The following is a 22,040-nucleotide window of genomic DNA, read 5'->3' as shown; positions in this document are numbered from 1 at the left end:
TGGCGGTGGGGTACTGATAAGCCTTTCTGATCAGTAGGTAATACCGTTTATACTTTTTGTAATGGAAATTACATTATAGTTTAAATAATTGACCTTAGGTACACTTCTTATATATGACATACAAGGAGAGACTGCTTATTGCAATAAAACACAGACAGGTGTGTTCACATAGCTGCACAAATTTCATTATCTATACTTTCGAAAAAGATGATTACAATGTATTAATGATGTGAAGTCCTGTTGTAAATGTGTAAATATGCACATACTTGGTATTAGAGCTGTGCTTCGTAGTCTAAGTGGAGAGACGATATATCCTGATACCAGTTTAATGAGGCGAGACGATATATCATGAGTGAGTGAGTGAGTTAAAGTTTATAGTCACAGTGGCAGTATTTCAGCCATATCGTGACTAAAAATAGTTATAAATTCATTAAAACCTGTGTTACATTCACACACACACTTAAAGAGCTGTTGATCTCATAAAATTTCAGCATTTCATGTTTAAGTAGGTACAGTCAAACATGTTCAGCACGCCTTAAAATAATTTGAAACTGAAGTTTCCTTTGGGAAGTTGTGTTTCTACACCAATTCTTTCACAAACAATTCAATGTAATTTATATCAGAATTCAGAATCACTGAAAAAACTCTTAAGTCTGCTGTCTAAATTGTATCTTATCTTTGTTCTCTTTCTTAACAAAGCTAAGACATCATTCATAGTTGTGAATAAATGGTGTTATTTGTCAAACAACTAAAACATATTTCAATTGCTTGAAGACAAGTATTGTACAGTTCACAGAGTTTGAAATGTTCACACTCTATCACTTCTACACCAACTACTTTGTTCATGTAACAGATACAAACAAATATTCCTACTGTCCAACCAACATTAGAATGAGGTGCGCGAAAGACGCGTTTGTGAAAGGACAGCTGGGAGCGTGCCGTGAACTGATCCTCTATCTACTCGAAGGGGGAACAGGTGTGAAAACTTTGCGCACGTGATTTTTGTGATCCTCGCAGTAATCACTTTCTACGCAATGATTCGGAAACGTTGTGTTTCTGCTCGAGCATGTGTATACTAGTATCTTGTAAAGTGGACTGTTAAAAGAGTATTAAACTCTGCAGGTATTTGAAACTTATCATGTCGCACTCTAAATTGGGTAAACGGGGTCAAGTCATTCATTCACAAACACGTGAGGTTGCCTACAATGTCATTCAGTACATGTGTACTATTTCCGACAGCACACACAGTGCACTCAAAAAAGCCAGCGATGCTACTGGTATATCTGTCAGTACCTTGCGCAAAATAAAGGACGAAGGTAAACAGGGGCGTAGCTACCATCATGAAATAAAGCCCGGGCTCACACATGATTTTGAAAAGTTGGGCAAGCTCTCAACACTAACTAAATATAAAGTTTTGCAACCTACCGGGCTTACACGAAAAAAAAATTAATTCTTTCTTTCTTTCTTTTTCTTTCCTTTCTTTCCTTTATTAGTTTACACTTCGATGTATTAGTTTGAACACTTCGATGTATTAGTTTGAACACTTCGATGTATTAGTTTGGACACTTCGATGTATTAGTTTGAACGCTTCGATGTATTAGTTTGAACACTTCGATGTATTAGTTTGAACAAAACATTGTAGTTTGTGAAACATTGTCAACGTGCACATGATACTTAACACTGACGTAGTTTCATAGGTGTCGTGTTGAACATTATTTTGGTCTGTGTACCTCAATGATAACTGTGCTGAGCTATGACACCTCTGTGAACTGTAGCAATTTAATCAATGTAATGGTATGTTATGGCTTTGCCGGGTTTAACAGAAACCAAGTCAGAATCTCGCTGCTGGAATCAAGAGAGCTACGTGCTGTTGTAAGACCATACCCTCTTTTTATACCTGAACTGGTATACATTTTCTGGACAAAGAACTAAGTCATATTCAAGGTTGCGGTACTTCTTCTCATAGCTACATGCACAATTGTCCTAAAGGTGCCTCCACATGACGAATGTGAACCTTGCTCTCTCCTCTCGGTGTTCATATAGTACATTTGTTTGTCACAGGTGCAGTAGTTAAGCTGTCGAATGGTGTTTACAGGTTATTCATTGAAGACAAAAGATGTTTACCAGTCGTTGTCAAGTTAAGATGATAAGTGCTCAGTGTAGGTATTTATGCAATATGGAAATCCGTAATGTATGGTGAATGCAGTGACATAATGGCTATATTGCACCTGCAAGCAGGACCATATGAGTGTAAATAGTATCAACAGGGCACACAAAGGGTCCTGTGTAAACTCAACTGACACCTTTCACACCAAAGTGTGAAGAAGGTGGGTTACTTAGAAATACTAAGCTGTATATATGGTATACTTTGCTGTACATAACCAACGCATGCATACAAAACATCTGGAGTGACAAAAGACTTAGTGAGTGAATACGTAAATATTGCTTAAAGGTGAGTCAGCAGTATTGCAAGTATTTGCAGCTAAGTTTGTAAGAATATATGGCGAAACACTTAATTGTGTATGATTATATCAAAAGTGTGATATTTATTATCCAAAATGTCTTCTGGTGGAACTACGGAAACATAAACGACCCACTCTACTAAAATTCATTGTGTATGTAGAATATTTGTGCATATAATATATTGTGAAGCGGTTGCAATGGTATGTATGTATGTCCGCCCACGTGTTGGAAAAAAACCACTCATACACTCACTTGACTTTCTATGGCATGTTTGAACAAACACAGCTGTTAACCTTAATGATCTTGAAGAATATCTCATTTGTAATCGGTGTGATGGTCTGAAACTAGAATACGATAATGATCACGTGACCAGCTACCTTAAACTCTTAGTGATTTTTTTTTCATTTGTTCCCATAATTGAATACAAGCATATAAAGTAAAGCCAAAAGTGTACATATGCATGATCAAAGTTCATCAACTGGTAGCATGAAGAAATTATAATGCAATAAAGTTATTCAAGTTTGATTACAGATTAAGTCAGAGATTGAAAACTGAGGATAAAGGAAACCATTTCTCTGAAAATTATCAAAATTATTGTTCCTTCTGGATATATGAATATTTCAACCGTGTAAGTTCTTTAACTTTTAAGAATTATTTTCTTTTTAAAGTGCTTTAAAGTGCAAGTATATATATATGACTTTTAGCATAAAAGATTATATGATTTAGCAATGGCTTATTACCAAAACCAAACCAAACCCAAGTCTTTCTTATTTCAAATTTCTGTTTGTTTTGGATTATCCAGTTTTCAAGTTCTTCATCAAGAAGGTTTGGGTTACAACTCATTCCCAATTCATGACATAAAGTTTCACTATCAACATTACAAAAACCATATATGTTCCTCCAATATCAAATTTAAGTTTCATGATCTTCAAAAGACTTAAAATATCATTACAAAGGTCCTTAATTGTTAAAATTCCATTTTTAGCCCAATGCCTAATAAAGTGATTTCGGTTTTTGAAATTATCACCATGAAAAAAGCCCCGGGCTTAGACATGATTTTGAAAATGAAAGTTGGGCAAGGTCTCAACACTAACTAAATATACAGCTTTGCAACCTATCGGGCTTACACGACAAAAATTGGCTTGCTACGCGCCTGGTAAATGCGTTCCCGCGATGGGTACCAGTACGTTCACAAGTCCAAGGAAAGTGCGTACTCGTACCGAAGGGAAAATTGAATTTGATGATTTTGATAAATGCGCAATTCGCAATTATTGTTCCTTCTGGATATGAATATTTCAACCGTGTAAGTGTCTTTAAAAAGTTTTAAGACATTATTAACTTTTGGTATTAATTTCTTTTAAGTGCAAGTATATATATATGACTTTTAGCATAAAAGATTATATGATTTAGCAATGGCTTATTACCAAAAACCAAACCAAACCCAAGTCTTTCTTATTTCAAATTTCTGTTTGTTTTGGATTATCCAGTTTTCAAGTTCTTTCAAGAAGGTTTGGGTTACAAACATTCCCAATATACATGACATAAAGTTTCACTATCAACATTACAAAACCATATATGCTCCTCCAATATCAAATTTGAGTTTCAGATCTTCAAAAGACATAAAACTATCTTCATTACAAAGGGTCCTTAATTGTTAAAATTCCATTTTAGCCCAATGCCTAATAAAGTGATTTGGGTTTTGACATTATCACCATGAAAAAAGCCCCGGGCTTAGACATGATTTTGAAAATGAAAGTTGGGCAAGGCCTCAACACTAACTAAATATACAGCTTGGCAACCTATCGGGCTTACACGAAAAAATTGGCTTGCTACGCGCCTGGTAAATGCGTTCCCGCGATGGGTACCAGTAAGTTCACAAGCCCAAGGAAAGTGCGTACTCGTACCGAAGGGAAAATTGAATTTGATGATTTTGATAAATGCGCAATTCGCCAGTACATTCAACACTGCTACACAGTAACCAAGACAATGCCAACACTGACAGTTTATCGCTTTACATACCCTCGGCACCTTAATGGTAAAATGGACTGCACCGCTATTCAGATGCACGGGTTCAAATGACAGGTCGGCATTATTCTTAAGTTCGTCTCACAGTACAAGGTTCACTTCAGAAGAATTTCAAAGAGACTCCCTTCCTATTCCTAATGCAATACTCCTTACAACTTTCAGCAGTACTTCAGTAGCATCGGGATATATCGTCTCTTGTGGCGATACATCGATGTATCACGGACCCTTGCGATATAAATATCCTGATGTATTGCCTAAATGTGTTTTGTATTGATGCATTCGTATCGCATAGTTGACTATGCAAACATCGATACTATCGATGAATCGTTACACCACTACGTGAGATGGCCTCTTTTGATTCGGAATACAGATGTTGTCCCATACGGACGTTTTCTCAAATTTCAGTTACCCGACGGAATATACTGTACACCTATTTTGATTCCATCTCTTGGGTAGATTATAGAAAACTGTTGTGATTGCAATTAGTTCATAAAGTTAGATAACTAAGCAGTTTCTGTAATTATTGAAAGCTTACTACCTGACATCATTTATGTTGCTCATGCGTTTTTAACTTTTGCTTTTTGCTGTCTGATTTGTTATACATTATATAATAATGTTAATCATTTTGGCATCCCAATATCATGGAATATAATGTGAACTTATTAATCTATCAAAGTACCGAAACGTTTTATAACTATGCTTTACGGTTATTGGGTGAAACTGTTAATTAAATGTACCTCCGTACAAAAGTTCCAGAAATTATTAGAAACAGAAAATTGCTAAATAAATGGAAAACTAAACTGGGTAAAGGTTGCAAACAGTTATTATTTATATACCTGTTTTAAATTATCAGTGTGCAGATCATGTCACAAACATGAATAAAAAACTGAAGGATGGGTGTGGAAAGAGTGGGGAAAACACGTGCAAAGTCTCTGAGTCAGCTGAGATTATCCGTCTGAAGGATGGGTGTGTGAAAAAACATCATATGTACATTTAACAATCACTTATCATTAAGTGCAACCAAAGCATTACAAAAACGCCATATTTCCAGACAGCATAACATCACCTTTGGCTGGAGTTCTAAATATTTGATACCGAAAGCCTGTCAGTTAACTCAAAGGAAATAACCCTTGTGTTTTACAGTGATGGCTTAATCATAGTCACAATGAATTATAGGCTGCTATGTGTTTCCAATGTGATTGAGTCAGTGAAATACTAATATTTACCAAATCAAATTCTAAAGGAGCTTTTCTTCAAGCAGTGACTTAAAGCCATACATAGCTAGACTTGCTTAGATTATAAACTTCATATAAGGCATCACAGATATTTCACAAACATGGTACAGGACCCTTAGCCTCATTAGCGTATTGCCTCACCACTTGCGAATTAAGCGTTGGCAGATGTAAATGTTACTGAAGATGTTGGTCCCCGCCAGCCGCCGGTGTTCGGTATTGTTTACTCTGTAACCCGAACCCTGCAGTGAGTTTTAACAGACGCTGAACCTGGGAATATCTAGATATGCTTCATTTAGGGCGTAAGCATTACAGTAAGGGCTGGGCGGAAGGGAAAATAATATCGTTCTCTGACTATGATAAAACAGAGACTATATAATAGACTATTGTATGGTCTCTGGATACAGATTGGGACAAGATATGGAAAACAAAATATTTGGACAAGACCATTGTTTGGGTCTTTTAATTGTAAATATGATTCCAATAGCTTAACCTAGATTTCGATATCCTTCGAATGTACATTTGGTTGAAACTGGAAAGTATACTTGTATCCCGTGACAAGAACGAATACTTAATAATTCAAAAGCATAACAGCACGAGTATCCATTTTGTCTTTTGCCTACATACGCTCAATCACATGAATTGTGTCTCCAGGTCACGGAGCATCAGTGGTTTAGGGGCCCGTATTGCAATTCTCGTGCGTTTCCATGTGTTGTTGACGCGGCATGGACGCCTTGTAACATCACTATTTGATTATGATTCACAAACACATGCTCATGATATGGTTGGAATCGTGCCATGGATTAGCAGATATTTATCATGAAGGTTTTTTATGTAAGTGGCTTGAAACGCGCTTTGACAAAGGCCTATAGGTTCGATCACATTAATATTCGTTTGACAGCTTCTTTTCTCTAAACAAGCTCACGCCAAAACTGATTTAAATTCTAATCGCAGATAAAAGAATAAGACAATAAATAGTATGCCAAATTATCGTTACCATGACAACCTTGTGACATTTCACCTTATGTAAGAGAGAAATAAATACGATGCTGGGTATGGCAGTACTACTGCAGATGATAGTGTATGTCGTAAATTTCAATAAGTTGCTGCAGCGCTATCCCTAATCACTGGATATCTATACAATTATATGTGTGATGGAGGAGAACTTGCGTCGCTACTTTTCTCAATAATCTGAATACATGTATGTAGCGTGAAACAGGCAGATACCTACAGAAGAAAGTGTTTGCCCTACCTGTAACAACCATGTCCCGTGTCTATAAAGGGGATATAATGTGGGAATGAATGACACACGTACTTTTATCTGGGCCCGTTTATGATGATACATATTGCGATCTTTCACAATAATCTCACTGGCTATCAGATTGAGGGTACGTTTCAAACATAACCGGTATTTCTATTATTGTATTTATACAGCAACATTCTTCGAACTTTCTCCATATACGTCCGCCAGATACATTGCACACTACCCCTTTCTCTCTTGATCTTCTCAAACGACTGTTGCAAGTTCGAAGAATCCTGGTCAAAGTAGAAAAGTCTTAAGACTATTCCCTACAAATCTGTAACTTACACATTGTACCATAAATGAGTAGAGCTTCCGTTCGGGGGAATATCAGGAAGACAACGATACCATTATCTCCAATGTTGTAGAAAGCACTCCACTTACTTAGGAAAACAATAACCCACTGAGATATTGCATTCTTGTCGGAATCAATATTTTCGGCACCTGTCAGATCTGAACTTGAACATGCGAGGTCTGCGTCTATGTCAGGTTAAAGGTCTGCAAGATGTTTAGCAACACTGGGGCGTAATAGTCATAGGCCTGCTCCAAACAACGGAATATATATCTTGTTAGAAGGACTTCTCCGACATGGAAAATTACAGCAATGCAACATCACGTTTACTTGTGTGACATTTGCTTTCGGAATCTGGGTTTATGGATCGTCAATTTAAACAGGACAATCAAGACGAATTTTACAAAAGGCACAGAGGCCCAACATGCCAATGGTATACGCACCCGCCTGTGCCATCCGGTCATAATCGCTACACGATAAAAACTATTCTTTTGTGTGGCGTTATTACAGCAAAGGCTGAGCGGAAGGAGAAATAACATGGTTCAGGCACTGTGAGACTATTAAGAAAGGTCACATGCAGTGCAATAATATTCCAATCATGTACTGCCAAAACTTATTTTACAGTACAGATGACTAAAGAAATTACGAGTTGGTTCGTGTAGCGTATTTGGCCGTGCTCAAAGAGAGATAGACTAATGCTTAGTCTCTGAATATATATAATTTTGATAGTAACAAACAAGCCCATTTAAATTGAAAAGGATCTACTGGGAGACTAGAGATTCAGAACCTGTGGAAATCTAGACTTGCTTTATTTAGGGCTTTAGCACTGCAGAGAGGGCTTGGCAGCAGGGAAAATAATGTGGTTCAGGAACTGTGAGACAGACTACAAGAGAGATAAAGTGCTATTCTGTTGGGACAGCTAGGGACACTTGCAAGGACAAAGGGGCAGCTCATCGCCCTTTTGTTCACCACTCACAAGATTTGCCAACACCGCAGACAAAGCGTAACTGATACTGGCAACAAGTGCGAGCGCAGCTTAATAAGCCATGTTAGCTTGCGTAATACCGCTTTCTTAGTCAGGCTCTTTTGATGATAAGAATAATGAGGTCACGTGAATGTTGATTTCAAACGTACTAAAATGTGTGAAAATGAAATTACATGAACCAAATAATTCACATGATGGAAACAAATGATCATCTTGCTTGAGCACAGGTAACATGAAGGTGTATGAACCGTTCATATACATACCCCTGAAATCCGGTATGATACATAAATATCTAAGGTGTGTAAACATTTGCACATGTGAAAATTTACAAGTGTTTCCCCACCTAAGTAAATTTACATGTTTCCAACCTGGGTAAACTTAGAACGAAATCGGAAATTTCAGCACCCATTGAAATTCAAAGGAATGCATCGGAAATACTGTATGATCATGTATTTACTGGGGTATCTGTTTTGCAATTCATGTTTGGAAATACCTGACAATCCGGTCATGGCATACATGAACGAGGTACTTGTGCATACGAAAATGTACGATGAGCATATGTTTCAAAGGTATAGATTCATATGAAATATATGCCCGAAGTTAGGAAATATCTGAAAACATACGTAAATCCGGTCATGGCATGCATTTCCTACTGTATTTAAGTTTATTTAATGGTTTACTATCCGGTTTTTGGTCCTGTGTTTAAAATTAAAATTCATTTTGTAAATACCATTTTCATAAAAAAAAATAAGGAATTGAAATTCAGTCTAACCATAGTTGTTTGTGATGTCTATTTTCACTTTCACACGAGAAAATGCGGATCGGCTGAAAAGTAGGTCATTGTCTGAATAGGTTAAGACTCATGTTTCGGTTTGTCTCAATAATACTAACTATCAGCCCTCTGGGAAGCTACCATATAAGTTATTCCAAAATAATTTACGTATTTATATTACAATATTAAATAAAAAAGTTCGAATGAATTAATGCAACATTGCATTAAATCGACTCTCGCCGGCCGAACATTATTTCAAGCGAATCCCATTGAGTTATAAATCAGGATAAATCACAAATGGGCTTCACACATTGCACCCATGTGGGGAATCGAGCCCGGGTCTACAGTGACAAGCGAACGCTTTAACCACTATTCCTAGCAACCACCATATCACCTCTAGCAACCAAAAACCAAACTAATATTTTTCAATACATTATATTCAGGTATTTGGCAGATGATAAAGCCATTAACATGTAGGTACAGTTATCTCCATAGCTGAATAGTAAAGATGAATAAGTTAGTGAATAGTGATTGTTTGATTAGCATTCTAAAAGTTGCTCAGTAACAAAGGTTACTGTGGATCACCAGCTGATAACGGTGTAAGAATCATCACCGAAACGTCTCTCTATGCAATAAACAAAAAGTTGTATCCATAAAGATTACCTTTGTAATTGATTGAACTGTGTCAGAAATGCTTCAGACATATCATGGCAACATTTTAAAAAAAAGTCTGTGCCAGACAAACCAGTGGTTGATAGCATGAACAATGATCCACGGGTAGGAGAAGATGTCAGCCAGGCTGAAACACACTCCATTCCTCGATCCCATTATAGTGCTAACAGCGACCACATCGACCCCCGGGATGCAAGGGGGACAATACTGGCAATGTATTAATGTATTAGTACGACCACAGAGACCATGGTTCAGGGAGAGCTGGTTTACGTCATGGACACGCGGGGGTTACATGGCAGGACATACGTGACACCTCTGAGAAAACTGGTTGTCAACTCTGCTGTGAAAACAGCTTCAGGTGAAGTCACAATGTGGACCTGGCGGGTCAAAATCTCTATAGTACCTCATCAATTATATGTAAAAATATAGATTTTCCAGGTTCTATTCCTTGAACAAACGTGAACCTTACACAGTGGTTATCATTCACACATAGTGCTAGCTCCATCCAGCCGTCTCGGGAAATATATAATGTATAATGTGGTCGCATGTGCACGAGCCATGTGAGCTAGACAATGGATCCTCGGTGGTGCTATTAGTGGACTGACCATGTGGAAACATCGGACGAACAAACTAGGCTAGTTGCTTCCCAACTACAAACTCTGTTACCGCCATAATAGGTTCTGTGATGTCATGGCAGGGCGGTGGGGTAGCCTAGTGATTAAAGCGTTCACTCGTCACGCCGAAGACCCGGGTTCGATTCCCTACATTGGTAGAATGTGTGAAGCCCATTTCTGGTGTCCCCCGCAGTGATTTTGCTGGAATAACGCTAAAGCCGGCGTAAAGCTAAACTCAGTAAGTCAGTGACATCATAGCGAAGACTTGCTGTTCGTCGTTGACGCACGAGCAACACGTGTCCAGTGGTGATGTTCTATGTTTCTGTGATAAGCTAACATCATAATGACTGGCTATACCAAGCGGTATTTCTCTCCTGATGTGAAGGCCGACATATTGGCCATAGTTACCTTCTCACCATACTGTTCTTAATACATGAATTATTTCCAAATGAAACTAGTGTTCTTACTATATATACTACTTACGTTTTATACTACTACTACCACTACCACTGCTGCTACCACTACCACTACTACTGCCACTACCACTGCCACTACCACTGCCACTGCTGCTACCACTACTACTGCCACTACCACTACCACTGCCACTGCTGCTACCACTACCACTACTACTGCCACTACCACTGCTGCTACTACTACCACCACTACCACTACCACTGCTACTTCTACTGCCACTACCACTGCTGCTGCTACTACTACAACAATTGCAGCTGCCACAACTATTGCTGCTTCTTCACTACTACTACAGCTGCGGGGTCCCTCAATTACTATTGCTGCTGGTACTACTACGAGTGCTTCTGCTACGGACTCTTACTTGGCACAACTTTGAGATACGATCACATTGCACATGATTACTTTCAGAACGGAGTATATCACGGATCATCAGTTCTGGCAGGTACACACAACCGTCCACCCAAGACAACGTCCGCCGTTTTGCCATTTCTCTCTATGTATAACCGATGAATTAATCGCCACGTTTCAACAGTGTCATATCCATTGATACAACAGCATCATATCCATTGATACAACATTGCCATATCCACTGATACAACAGTTTCATATCCATTGCTACAACGGTTTAGTATCCAGTGGTACAACCGTTTCAGCAGAATTTCTGCAGTCAGTGGCATGTCCTGAAGCCTTCGAAATCGTGTGGCCCATTGGCTACGGTTAAACTACAATTCATGTTTAAGTCCGCCAGGAATTATGTGCGACGTGTGTGTGTGATTATGTGTGACGTGTGTGTGTATATATATAAGTTTTTTGTGAAACATGGCTAGAGACCGACAAGGGATCATAGTCAGGTCAAATAGGGGATTCGAGCCCACAACCAGCTATACCTGTTTTTCTTCCCAAACAACAAAAACGTAAAACTGAAATTCCAGCAAGTTTGTCGGTGAAAAATATATAGATCATCTGGCAGTTACAATCAACCTATATGTAGCGGGGACACGTAAAGACATCCAGCAGTGTTCATGTTGAGGGCTCCAGTAGAATACCTGGAGTCCCGAACCACATGGCGCGCACGTCCATGTGTTCAACTTAAATCTTATTTCGTTGCAGACATTGGAAATTGCGTTCGCAAAGATATTTCCGAAACACAAGACCTAAAGGAAATACAAGTCATACAACAAGATTGGAAGCTGTTTACATCGTATAGTTAACTAAATAAACTATTCTAAGTATTTTTAATCCTCGCGTAACTACTGATCGTCAGTGATTAGGAGGCAGATGATAATCTGGGTGGATTATCATCGGGTCTAATTCGTGTGCAACAATCTTATAATGAATGTTAAATTTGTTGTCTTCACTAAATGGCGGGCATATACGGTAAAACAATCACATGATTAGGACATATGCAATGGAAGACAAACCATGCTCCCAAAAGTAAACCATTTCCCCACTCATGTTCAATAAAATATAAAGTAATTTAATCGAGAGTCACAGCAGCACATATAAGATATTTACCACATACCAGACTCGTTAACTAATGTGTTTTGTAATCACATACGACTTTAATGTCGACCAGGTGTGTGACCACGCCGTGATGTATCTGAAATACTGTTCAAAGCAGCTTTAAACCCAACTCACTCACTAAGTCACATGTAAGACCCGGTTTTCTACCCGTCAAGATCCGGGTTAGAATTCGTCTTCAGCAACCCATGCTTGTCGTAAGAGGCGAGTAACGGAATCGGGTGGCAAGACTAGGTTGGCACATGTCATCTTATCCCAGTTGCGTAGATCGATGTTCATGAGGTCGATCACTGGATTGTCTGGTTCAGACTCAATTATTTACAGACCGCCGCCATATTGCTGGAATATTGCTGAGTGCGGCGTTAAACACCAACCAACCTGGTTTTGTCTCCAACAATAACACTTACCACTCTCCCATAAGGTCTCCGGACGCTGAAGGCCCCTGGCACTGTCCAGTCATGGCCGCCAACACGACCCTTCCGGAGACAGTAGTCGGGGCCGCTGATGGTGTCCACGCTGAGACCGCGACTACAAACCAGAAATACATCAAACATAAACATTATCAAATCTACAAAAACAATTCTCGAATATACACAAGGAATTGTCAACTTGGGTGGAAATCTAAACAATACACAAAGAACTAACTCGAAGAAGCACATGTAGAGAGATGATCATATGTAGTGATGTGATGGTGTACAGTGATGTATCCATATGTGGTAATATAACTACATCAATGGTTGCCGTGAATGATCCTTGTAGTATTACTGCAAAAGTCATAACCCCACCATCCCACCCCTCTACCATATACAAACCCAACCAAACATCCCACCCGTACCCCACAAAAAATAATATGCCAAACAACAACCCCACCCACCCCACCCCCACACACACACAGACACAGACACAGACACAGACACACACACACACAAACAAAAACTACAAGCTTTATGACCACGGTTCATGTTTTCCTCCAACTTGACTTCCGGTGTATATTAAAAAAATATAGGTTCAAATGCTCGATTGATACTTAAATGTCAGTTCCAATATTACGATGTTTCTTTTGCCTTTCAGTATATATTGGGCCAGACAATCCAGTGACTGGCTACACAAGTAATAGTAATGCCTCTTGTCTGTCGTTTGGCCGCCATCACTACACGTGTAGTAGCCCAGCATACCTCAACATGCGACAGCGCTGTTCCTGAAGACGCGGAGCAGCTTCATCTAAATCCTTAACGTCTCTGGCGCTCCACAACCGTTCCGCCGCCGCTGACGCCCTTGGCCTGCAAATATAGAGTGTGTCTGTAGGTGGGAGAGATCACTGTTACTCACTAGCAATATTCCAGCAACATGAGAAAATAGTTTATTATATTGACAACGGTATAAGAATCTACACCGAAACGTCGCATCATAATACGCACAGAGAACTTAGTTAAGCATCCCTGACACATCTCATGATTGAATGAGCCCCGATCTTAACCCTTTGTGGCATATCTGGGACATGATTGGTCGTCGTGTGCAACAAAGGGATCCTCCTGTACAGAACCTGGCCCAGTTGGAGGCTGCTTTACACGAGGAATGGCGTAGACTGCCCCTTCATAGGACGAGGAGGCTGACAGGGGGTATGAGGAGGAGAGTGCTGCTGCTACAGTCACACAGAGGTTAAACTCGGTATTGACCTTGAATCGTGTAAGACACGCAGATGACATTTTGAATGTTCACCAATAAAATCAACATGAAACATACTTGTACAGACATGGGTTTGTTTAAAAGATCAGTGTGTTTTATTTAAAATGAGCAATTATTATCATCATAAAATCAACATGGATTCCAATAATTTTGTCGTTTTGTTTGAGTCAAAGGATCATACGGGTCAGAAAAACTCATATTTGTCGATCGTGGTCACCACGAGATGTTTTATGTACGTGTTGAAAACCTATCACTGCAAAAATACAGGGGTTCTTTGTGTACACAATAATGAAGTTGTTATCCATACAGTGGATGTACACCTGGCTCTAACTGTTTAACCAAATGGTACTGGTTACAACTGAACAAAACCACGTACCACTAATTGTTCTTTCATCGACCAGTACTTCTACCCGAATAAAGCATATACAGCCAAGGTCCTCAAGTACGAATGATCTCAGTAATCCACAGGTCACGGCTCAATGCTTTGCCTTTATCCAGATAACAATGGAAGACTTCCGACTCAAAGACAGAAGAGCTCATCTGGGACCATGTCAACAGGAGCGTATTGGGATCAGAGACAGACAGACAGACAATATATTTACGTCTCACGCATATCTTATCTTGCATTTAGCCTGTAATCTATGTCTCTATCCATCCATTCATCCATCTCTTCATTTTATCTGTCCATTCTGAAATGCTGAATGTATGAAGTACCTGCCAAAGTCGGGGCGGTGGGGTAGCCTAGCGGTTAAAGCGTTGGCTCGTCACACCGAACACCCGGGTTCTATCCCCACATGGATACACTGTATGAAGCCAATTTCTGGTGTCCCACGCCGTGGTATTGCTGGAATATTGCTAAAAGCGGCGTAAAACTATACTCACTCAGCTGCCAAAGTCTTTCTCTACTCGACCCAGTATGGTCAAATTGCATGCTCTCCGCCAGTGTAATAAATTTGGTCTCATTAAATAATAATATGAAATGTGTTAAATCCAAATTCTCCTCGCCATTATGTGAAAATTGTTTGTTCCTGAGATGTGTATTAGTACCTCACATGCCAAGTATATCGGCCTGAGCGAAATGAAGTTCTGTTCTGCTCTGTCGCTGTTACCCAATGAGGAGCCTCAAGGAGCTTCCTGGGTCTTGTACCAGCCCAGTTTATCTATCTGTATCTACCCGTATATCTATTGGTATCTAGCCAAATGTCTAGCCAAATGTCTAGTTGTATCTACTGTGGTACTGGTTGTACACCGTCTGGTGCGAGGGATTGGCAATATTTGATAGGACTGATGCATTCATATATATCTGTGATATTGTGTGTTAGCGGACTTGCACAATACAACAGCCATTAGCCCGACAAGTACATCGTCACACATATGGTTGTACATTGCTGTGTAAGTCACTAATCGTGAACACGATGTAGATCCCCATTTCACGTCGCCTCACCCGATGGGATTACCTGAGAAAGTACAATCGATATCACAGCACCCTGACACCAGAGTGCACAAGCACCTTCATCACACTACACAAATACACTGCTATATATCGATAGATCAGCCCGCTTATCACCCAATTCATCAATACCATTATGTTTTACAATGTGTAGCGTTGTCGCGGTAGACACTGAAACCACTTTAGACAGTATTGACGTGTATATTGTTTAGTCAGCCCAGATTCATTGTGTGGTTATTTATCCACGAGCTGCTGGGCCGAGTCTGTAAACCCTTTTATCGTACAAAGTGTAGCATCACGTTATCTGGAAAAATCAGACCCGCGTTCATGGTAGATCTGTTGAAAGTCCTGCACATTTGCGCAATAGTTAACCTCTGATACCGCCCCACTGACTCGTGTAATGTAACAATGGCCATGTTATTTAAACATCACAAATCGCCCCATTTATTAAGTAGATTGTTAATTAACAAACATACTAATATGTCCACTGTTAGTTTCTCCTCATAATACCGGGGCGGAGGGGTAGCCTAGTGGTTAAAGCGTTCGCTCGTCACGCAGAAGACCCGGGTTCGATTCTCCACATGGGTACAACGTGTGAAGCCTATTTCTGGTGTCCCCCGCCGTGATATAACTGGAATATTGCTAAAAGCGGCGTAAAACCCAACTCACTCTTCTCATAACACGAAACTTTTACTATTTGGGTATCTTTTTCATGCCTGGGAAAGTCTGTAACATCATTCCTTACCAGAGTCGGGTCATGAGATTCTCGTTGTCGACGTACTCTGCCCAGAGACACGCCTCTCCCCCCCCAGCACACGCGTCTCGTCCACGCCCTGGCCTGCAAGGGTAGAAAGCGTCGGTCGTCTCAACAACACATTCATTAAAATACATTTCTGATTTCAGTGACCGAATGATGTTTCATGTAAAGCATTCTAGCTGCTTAACAGAGCCTTGTATACTATGTACCCAAGATTGAGTAGCGTTATTCAGTAAACTTATCCCGATGGGATCTATATGGTCCTATATTGCAGATTAGACGTTAAATTCTCACCCGCTTGCATACTCTTTCACCCACTATTGGGAGTAAGTATGGGAAGCATAATGCTTCAAGGATGGGTGTGCAGGAAGCCTAATATTTCAAGGACAAATGGGTGAAAAGGAAGCCTGATGCTTCAAGGATGGGTGTGTGGGAAGCCTAATGCTTCAAGGATGGGTGTGTGGGGAGCCTAATACTTCAAGGATGGGTGTTTGGAAAGCCTAATGCTTCAAGGATGGGTATGTGGGAAGCTTAATGCTTCAAGGAGGGTGTGTGGAAGCCTAATACTTTAAAATATGGGTGTGTGGGAAGCCTAATGCTTCAAGGATGGGTGTGTAGGAAGCCTAATACTTCAAGGATGGGTGTTTGGAAAGCCTAATGCTTCAAGGATGGGTATGTGGGAAGCTTAATGCTTCAAGGAGGGTGTGTGGAATGCCTAATGCTTTAAAGATGGGTGTGTGGAAAGCCTAATGCTTCAAATATGGTCGTGTCGAATGCCTAATGCTTCAAAGATGGGTGCGTGGAATGCCTACTGCTTCAAAGATGGTCTGTGGAAAGCCATAGCTTCAAAGCTTTAAAGCTTCAAAGTCGTGTGGGAAGCCAAATGCTTCAAAGATGGTGTGTGGGAAGCCAAATGCTTCAAAGATGGGTGTGTGGGAAGCCGAATGCTGCAGGAAGCCAAAGATAGGTGTGTGATTGGAAGCCAAATGCTTCAAAAGATGCTTCAAAGGGTGTGGGAAGCCAGGAAGCCATAGCTTCAAAGATGAAAGCCAAATGCTTCAAAGATGGGGGTGTGGGAAGCCTAATGCTTCAAGGATGGATGTGCAGGAAGCCATAGCTTCAAAGATGGGTGTGTGGAAATCCTAATGCTTCAAAAATGGGTGTGTGGAAAACCTGATGCTTCAAAAATGGGTGTGAGGATAGCCCAATGCTTCAAAAATTAGTGTGCGGATAGCCTAATGCTTCAAAAATGAGTGTGCGGATAGCCTAATGCTTCATAGGCGGGTGCATTGGAAACCCCTCATGTTACAAGGATATGTGAAGCCTAATGCTTCCCGCAATGGCTTGTCATACCAAGCACATGCTAATACAATGAACCGTGGTCTTTGAGTTTCTAACATGGGCATGCCTGACAAATTGTCAGAAGCGGCACTCACTCACTCACTCATTTACCTGGGAACGCGGGATCACAGCTGTAATACTTGTACCAGTCCGGCCCAAACGACACCATGTCCAGGTACCAACACGCGGAGTATAACACCCGGTACCCTCTCTGGATCGCCTCCCGCATCAGCAGAGCGTCCCCCATCCAGATCTGGGCCACTGTGTCGTTCACCATCTGAACACACACATGTCACAGCGTTGTATGGATGAGAGCGTGTTTTATGCCGCAGTAACAGAAATTAGTATGTATTTTATTAATGATCTCGTTTGAATAACCACAGCGTCACTAACGAACACTGAGAGCAAACAAATCATGTTTTCATAGTTGTTATATGTAAATATGTTATTTCGCAGATCTTGAACTGCTAGGCAAATGGAAGTGTGCACAAATGTTTGATGGCGGCTAGAAATGACTGAAACAAGAACTTGTAATATACTTCCCATCAAAAGTGTAGACGCACTATTGTAAATATAGCCACTTACTTCAGGCAACTGTTCTAAACTAAATTTTGCAAAATCTTCCATACTGTTAAAATGTACTGTTTACACATGAACTGATGTATTGTAAAACAAATTCGTACAGTTGAAATGCTTATTGTCATGAGTTCAAGAAATGATAAAACCCAGTGAAAATTGGCGAATTCTTAACAAAACTTTACAACAAAAAGCATTACAGTTGTGGTATGGACATTAGGCTTCCAGTGTTGAGCGACTATTTTTCAACCCATCGTATTGATCCAGTTTTCAAATGTACATTTTCCCCCCGTTAGGTAACATCCTGAAACATGCTAACAGAGGGACATGTGTACTTGAACCTATTGTCGCTGTTAGATGTACATAATGTAACAGAGCCATATCGCAACTGAGAAATCTGATCTTGCATCAATCATCCTGTGATATTTCCGGGTTAGTCGCTCCCTCCCCCCTATCCGAGGCTTGCCCTGTTTCACCCTGTGGTTGATATACTAATGGAAATGAATATGGGAACATGTGAAAGTACAAGATTTCCTATATTCTTTTCCAGTTCTCTTCACATGCTTTGTTTTGCACTATGGGCGAAACTTTGGAATTAAATGGAGGAACACTTGAACCTTCTTGTGTTCCCTTATTAGTTTCCATTAGCATATAATTATAAGTGTTTCACCCTGTAACTGACCTGTTTTAAGATCAATTCTATCTTTCACCCAAAAGTAGACGTGTGTGACACCCTAACGGACATGTGTTTCCACTGATACCTTGATCTCTGTTTTAGTAGATGCTTCTTGCCACAGAAGGAACTTGACTCCCTGCACGCGCGATCTGCTGACCGCCTTGACGTCCTTCATGAATCTGTGGATGGAAGTATGAAGACAGTGGCCAAGTCAGAACTAGTGGTCCGAGGTATTCAGTGCGTTAAACAGTGCGTCTCATTCAAACAGGAGAGTTTGTACAGCACATACTGTGATGGCCAATAGTCAAGGGAGATAACCACATATTGTGATATCCAATTTTCAAGGGAGATAATTATATATTGTGATGGCCAATAGTCAAGGGAGATAACCACATATTGTGATGGCCAATAGTCAAGGGAGATAACCACATATTGTGATATCCAATTTTCAAGGGAGATAATTATATATTGTTAAGTCCAATAGTCAAGGGATATGACCGCGTAGGTCGAGAGACACTATACTACTTGCCTATTCTGGAAATACTGCCACAGAATTAGCGCATCGACTGGTGGATTTCGGCGCTTGGTCACAGTATTTTTAATCTTCTTCTCCAGATTCTCCAGGAGCCCTTTCTCACTGTTCACTAGCTTCGTACCGCTTTGCATCACCTCGTTGTTCGCCGTCCTGTTCAGTTCAAGATCAATGTACCTTTCTCTATTTGTGTCTCTCCATCTCTAGTATAGTCGACTCACGAAACTAAATCTACCTTAACTGATCACATGTTATCACAGAGACCTTGTACATGAAGTTGTGTAGCCTGTGCTACCTCTGTACCTCCTGTAACGGTCAAATATTGTCAAAATGAAAAGTTTAAAATAACAACAACAACAACAACAACATATATTAATTTAAAAAAAACCCAGTACTTACCAACAATCAGACGGAACTTCATCCCCACCAGCGTGAATGTACTGGTCCGGAAAAAGGTCAAGGATTTCCCGGAACAGTTCCTTAAGGAAAGCATAGGTGGAGTCTTTGCTGGGGTCAATGGGGCCTACCATTCCGTAGGTAGGATCATCATCATTATAGCACTTAGTAACCAGCTCTGGCCGGCCGTGTCCCCAGGCGTACGTGTGACCTGGATAGAACAACAAGTTGACACCGGATTTAGTCAACTGAAAAGGACAACAATATCAGTTTCCTCATCCAGCTATGAAACATATACAACCTTGCTTCACATTTCTTTCAAAACTAACCGGTGGGGCGCTAGTATTAATTTTCTTTACAAAAAGTTACAAATCTGTAAAAAAGGAAACGAGCCTCGTCGTATTAAGTATTACACCCTCTTTTTGAAATGAGGTGAACAAGACCCAGACCATAGCCACGCCTCTTTGGCTTAAGGTACAAGACGCAGGCTACAGCTACGCCCCTTCGACTTAAATTACGAAACACAGATCACAGCTACGCCTCTTCGCCTTAAAGTACGAGACACAGATCATAACTACGCCCCTTCGCCTTAAAGTACAAGACACAGAACAGTTACACCCGTTAAAGTCCGAGACACGGACCACAGCTACACCCCTTTGGCTTGAGTGAGTGAGTAAGTTTGGTTTTACGCCGCTTTTAGCAATATTCCAGCAACATCACGGCGGGGGACACCAGAAATGGGCTTCACACATTGTACCCAAGTGGGGAATCGGACCCGGGTCTTCGGCGTGACGAGCCAACGCTTTAACCACTAGGCTACCCCACTCCCCACCCCCCTTTGGTGTGAAGTACAAGACTCGGACCATAGCCATGACACAGACCACAGCCATGACACAGACCACAGCCATGACACAGACCACAGCCATGACACAGACCACAGGTCCAGGTCAGTGACACCGCCCCTGGTCCAGGCCACATAAAGGGGGGAGAGGTTTTGTGTACGGGTTCTTGGAGGTGGGCGGGGAATGGGGGTGGGGATATTTACTGACACCAACTGTGGTCTATGATCAATCTATGATCAATCACAACGTATAACAGGTGGAGGTCGGCCGGAGACAGGGTAGTGTGTAAGTGGCTATGATTTGCAGGTGATAGATAGATACAAGTGATCGAACTCTCACAGTCACGAGGCCGTTGCGTAATGCAGTCGGGTGGAACCTGAGAAAGTCTTCACAAAGCCCCCGAGTCCATAATGGCAGATACCCAGAGACGGAGACACATCCATTTGTACGACAACAGCACCATGTCGCCCTGATCTCAAAACATAGCCATCTGGTAGAGTTACCTGTTATGTCCTTTCAGTGTATTTGTTTTGCTGTCTGAATTTGTTTGTTATGCCTCAGTACATTTAGATACTGCCTGACATGCATGTCTGTACTTTTATAATCAATGTCACAGTTGTCTACGAACCGTGTATAGAATTGATGAAGTCATTAGAGAGAAATTCTTTTGACAAGAGAGAGTACAAAAAGTCATATGCAAATGTGTAAATATGGTTGCGACTATGAAAATTAAACATAGCCCTAATGACTCCTACTGGCTCGTTGTAAGGCAAGATAGCAACATTGGCAGACATCATTTCCAGAGATAACATATAGGTAGTAACATCGACTTGCACCATGTCCCCTGATATCATTGTCAGATATAGCATATAGATAGTAACATCGACAGACACCATGTCCCCTGATATCATTGTCAGATATAGCATATAGGTAGTAACATCGACTTGCACCATGTCCCCTGATATCATTGTCAGATATAGCATATAGATAGTAACATCGACAGACACCATGTCCCCTGATATCATTGTCAGATATAGCATATAGGTAGTAACATCGACAGGCACCATGTCCCCTGATATCATTGTCAGATATAGCATATAGATAGTAACATCGACAGACACCATGTCCCCAGATATCATTGTCAGATATAGCATATAGGTAGTAACATCGACAGACACCATGTCCCCTGATATCATTGTCAGATATAGCATATAGATAGTAACATCGACAGACACCATGTCCCCAGATATCATTGTCAGATATAGCATATAGATAGTAACATCGACAGACACCATGTCCCCAGATATCATTGTCAGATATAGCATATAGGTAGTAACATCGACAGACACCATGTCCCCTGATATCATTGTCAGATATAGCATATAGATAGTAACATCGACAGACACCATGTCCCCAGATATCATTGTCAGATATAGC

At 40.6% G+C, this 22,040-nt stretch overlaps 1 protein-coding gene across 1 annotated transcript in view; it reads right to left on the bottom strand.

Moving 5' to 3' along the window:
• The window catches only part of LOC124253196 (beta-hexosaminidase subunit alpha-like), a 68,035-nt gene that overhangs the window by 5,547 nt on the left and 40,448 nt on the right, over positions 1 to 22,040 (bottom strand). The window contains 8 exon segments of the mRNA XM_046686921.1: positions 12,755 to 12,875; positions 13,523 to 13,627; positions 16,229 to 16,290; positions 16,293 to 16,321; positions 17,693 to 17,858; positions 18,919 to 19,012; positions 19,363 to 19,518; positions 19,765 to 19,972. Coding sequence (XP_046542877.1) covers positions 12,755 to 12,875; positions 13,523 to 13,627; positions 16,229 to 16,290; positions 16,293 to 16,321; positions 17,693 to 17,858; positions 18,919 to 19,012; positions 19,363 to 19,518; positions 19,765 to 19,972 — 941 coding nt within the window.

Source organism: Haliotis rubra, unplaced genomic scaffold (genome assembly GCF_003918875.1).
Source record: "Haliotis rubra isolate DU_JTF1 unplaced genomic scaffold, ASM391887v1 Scf114, whole genome shotgun sequence".
In the NCBI taxonomy this organism is placed as follows: Eukaryota; Metazoa; Mollusca; class Gastropoda; order Lepetellida; family Haliotidae; genus Haliotis; species Haliotis rubra.
This window is presented reverse-complemented; position numbering and strand designations above follow the sequence as displayed.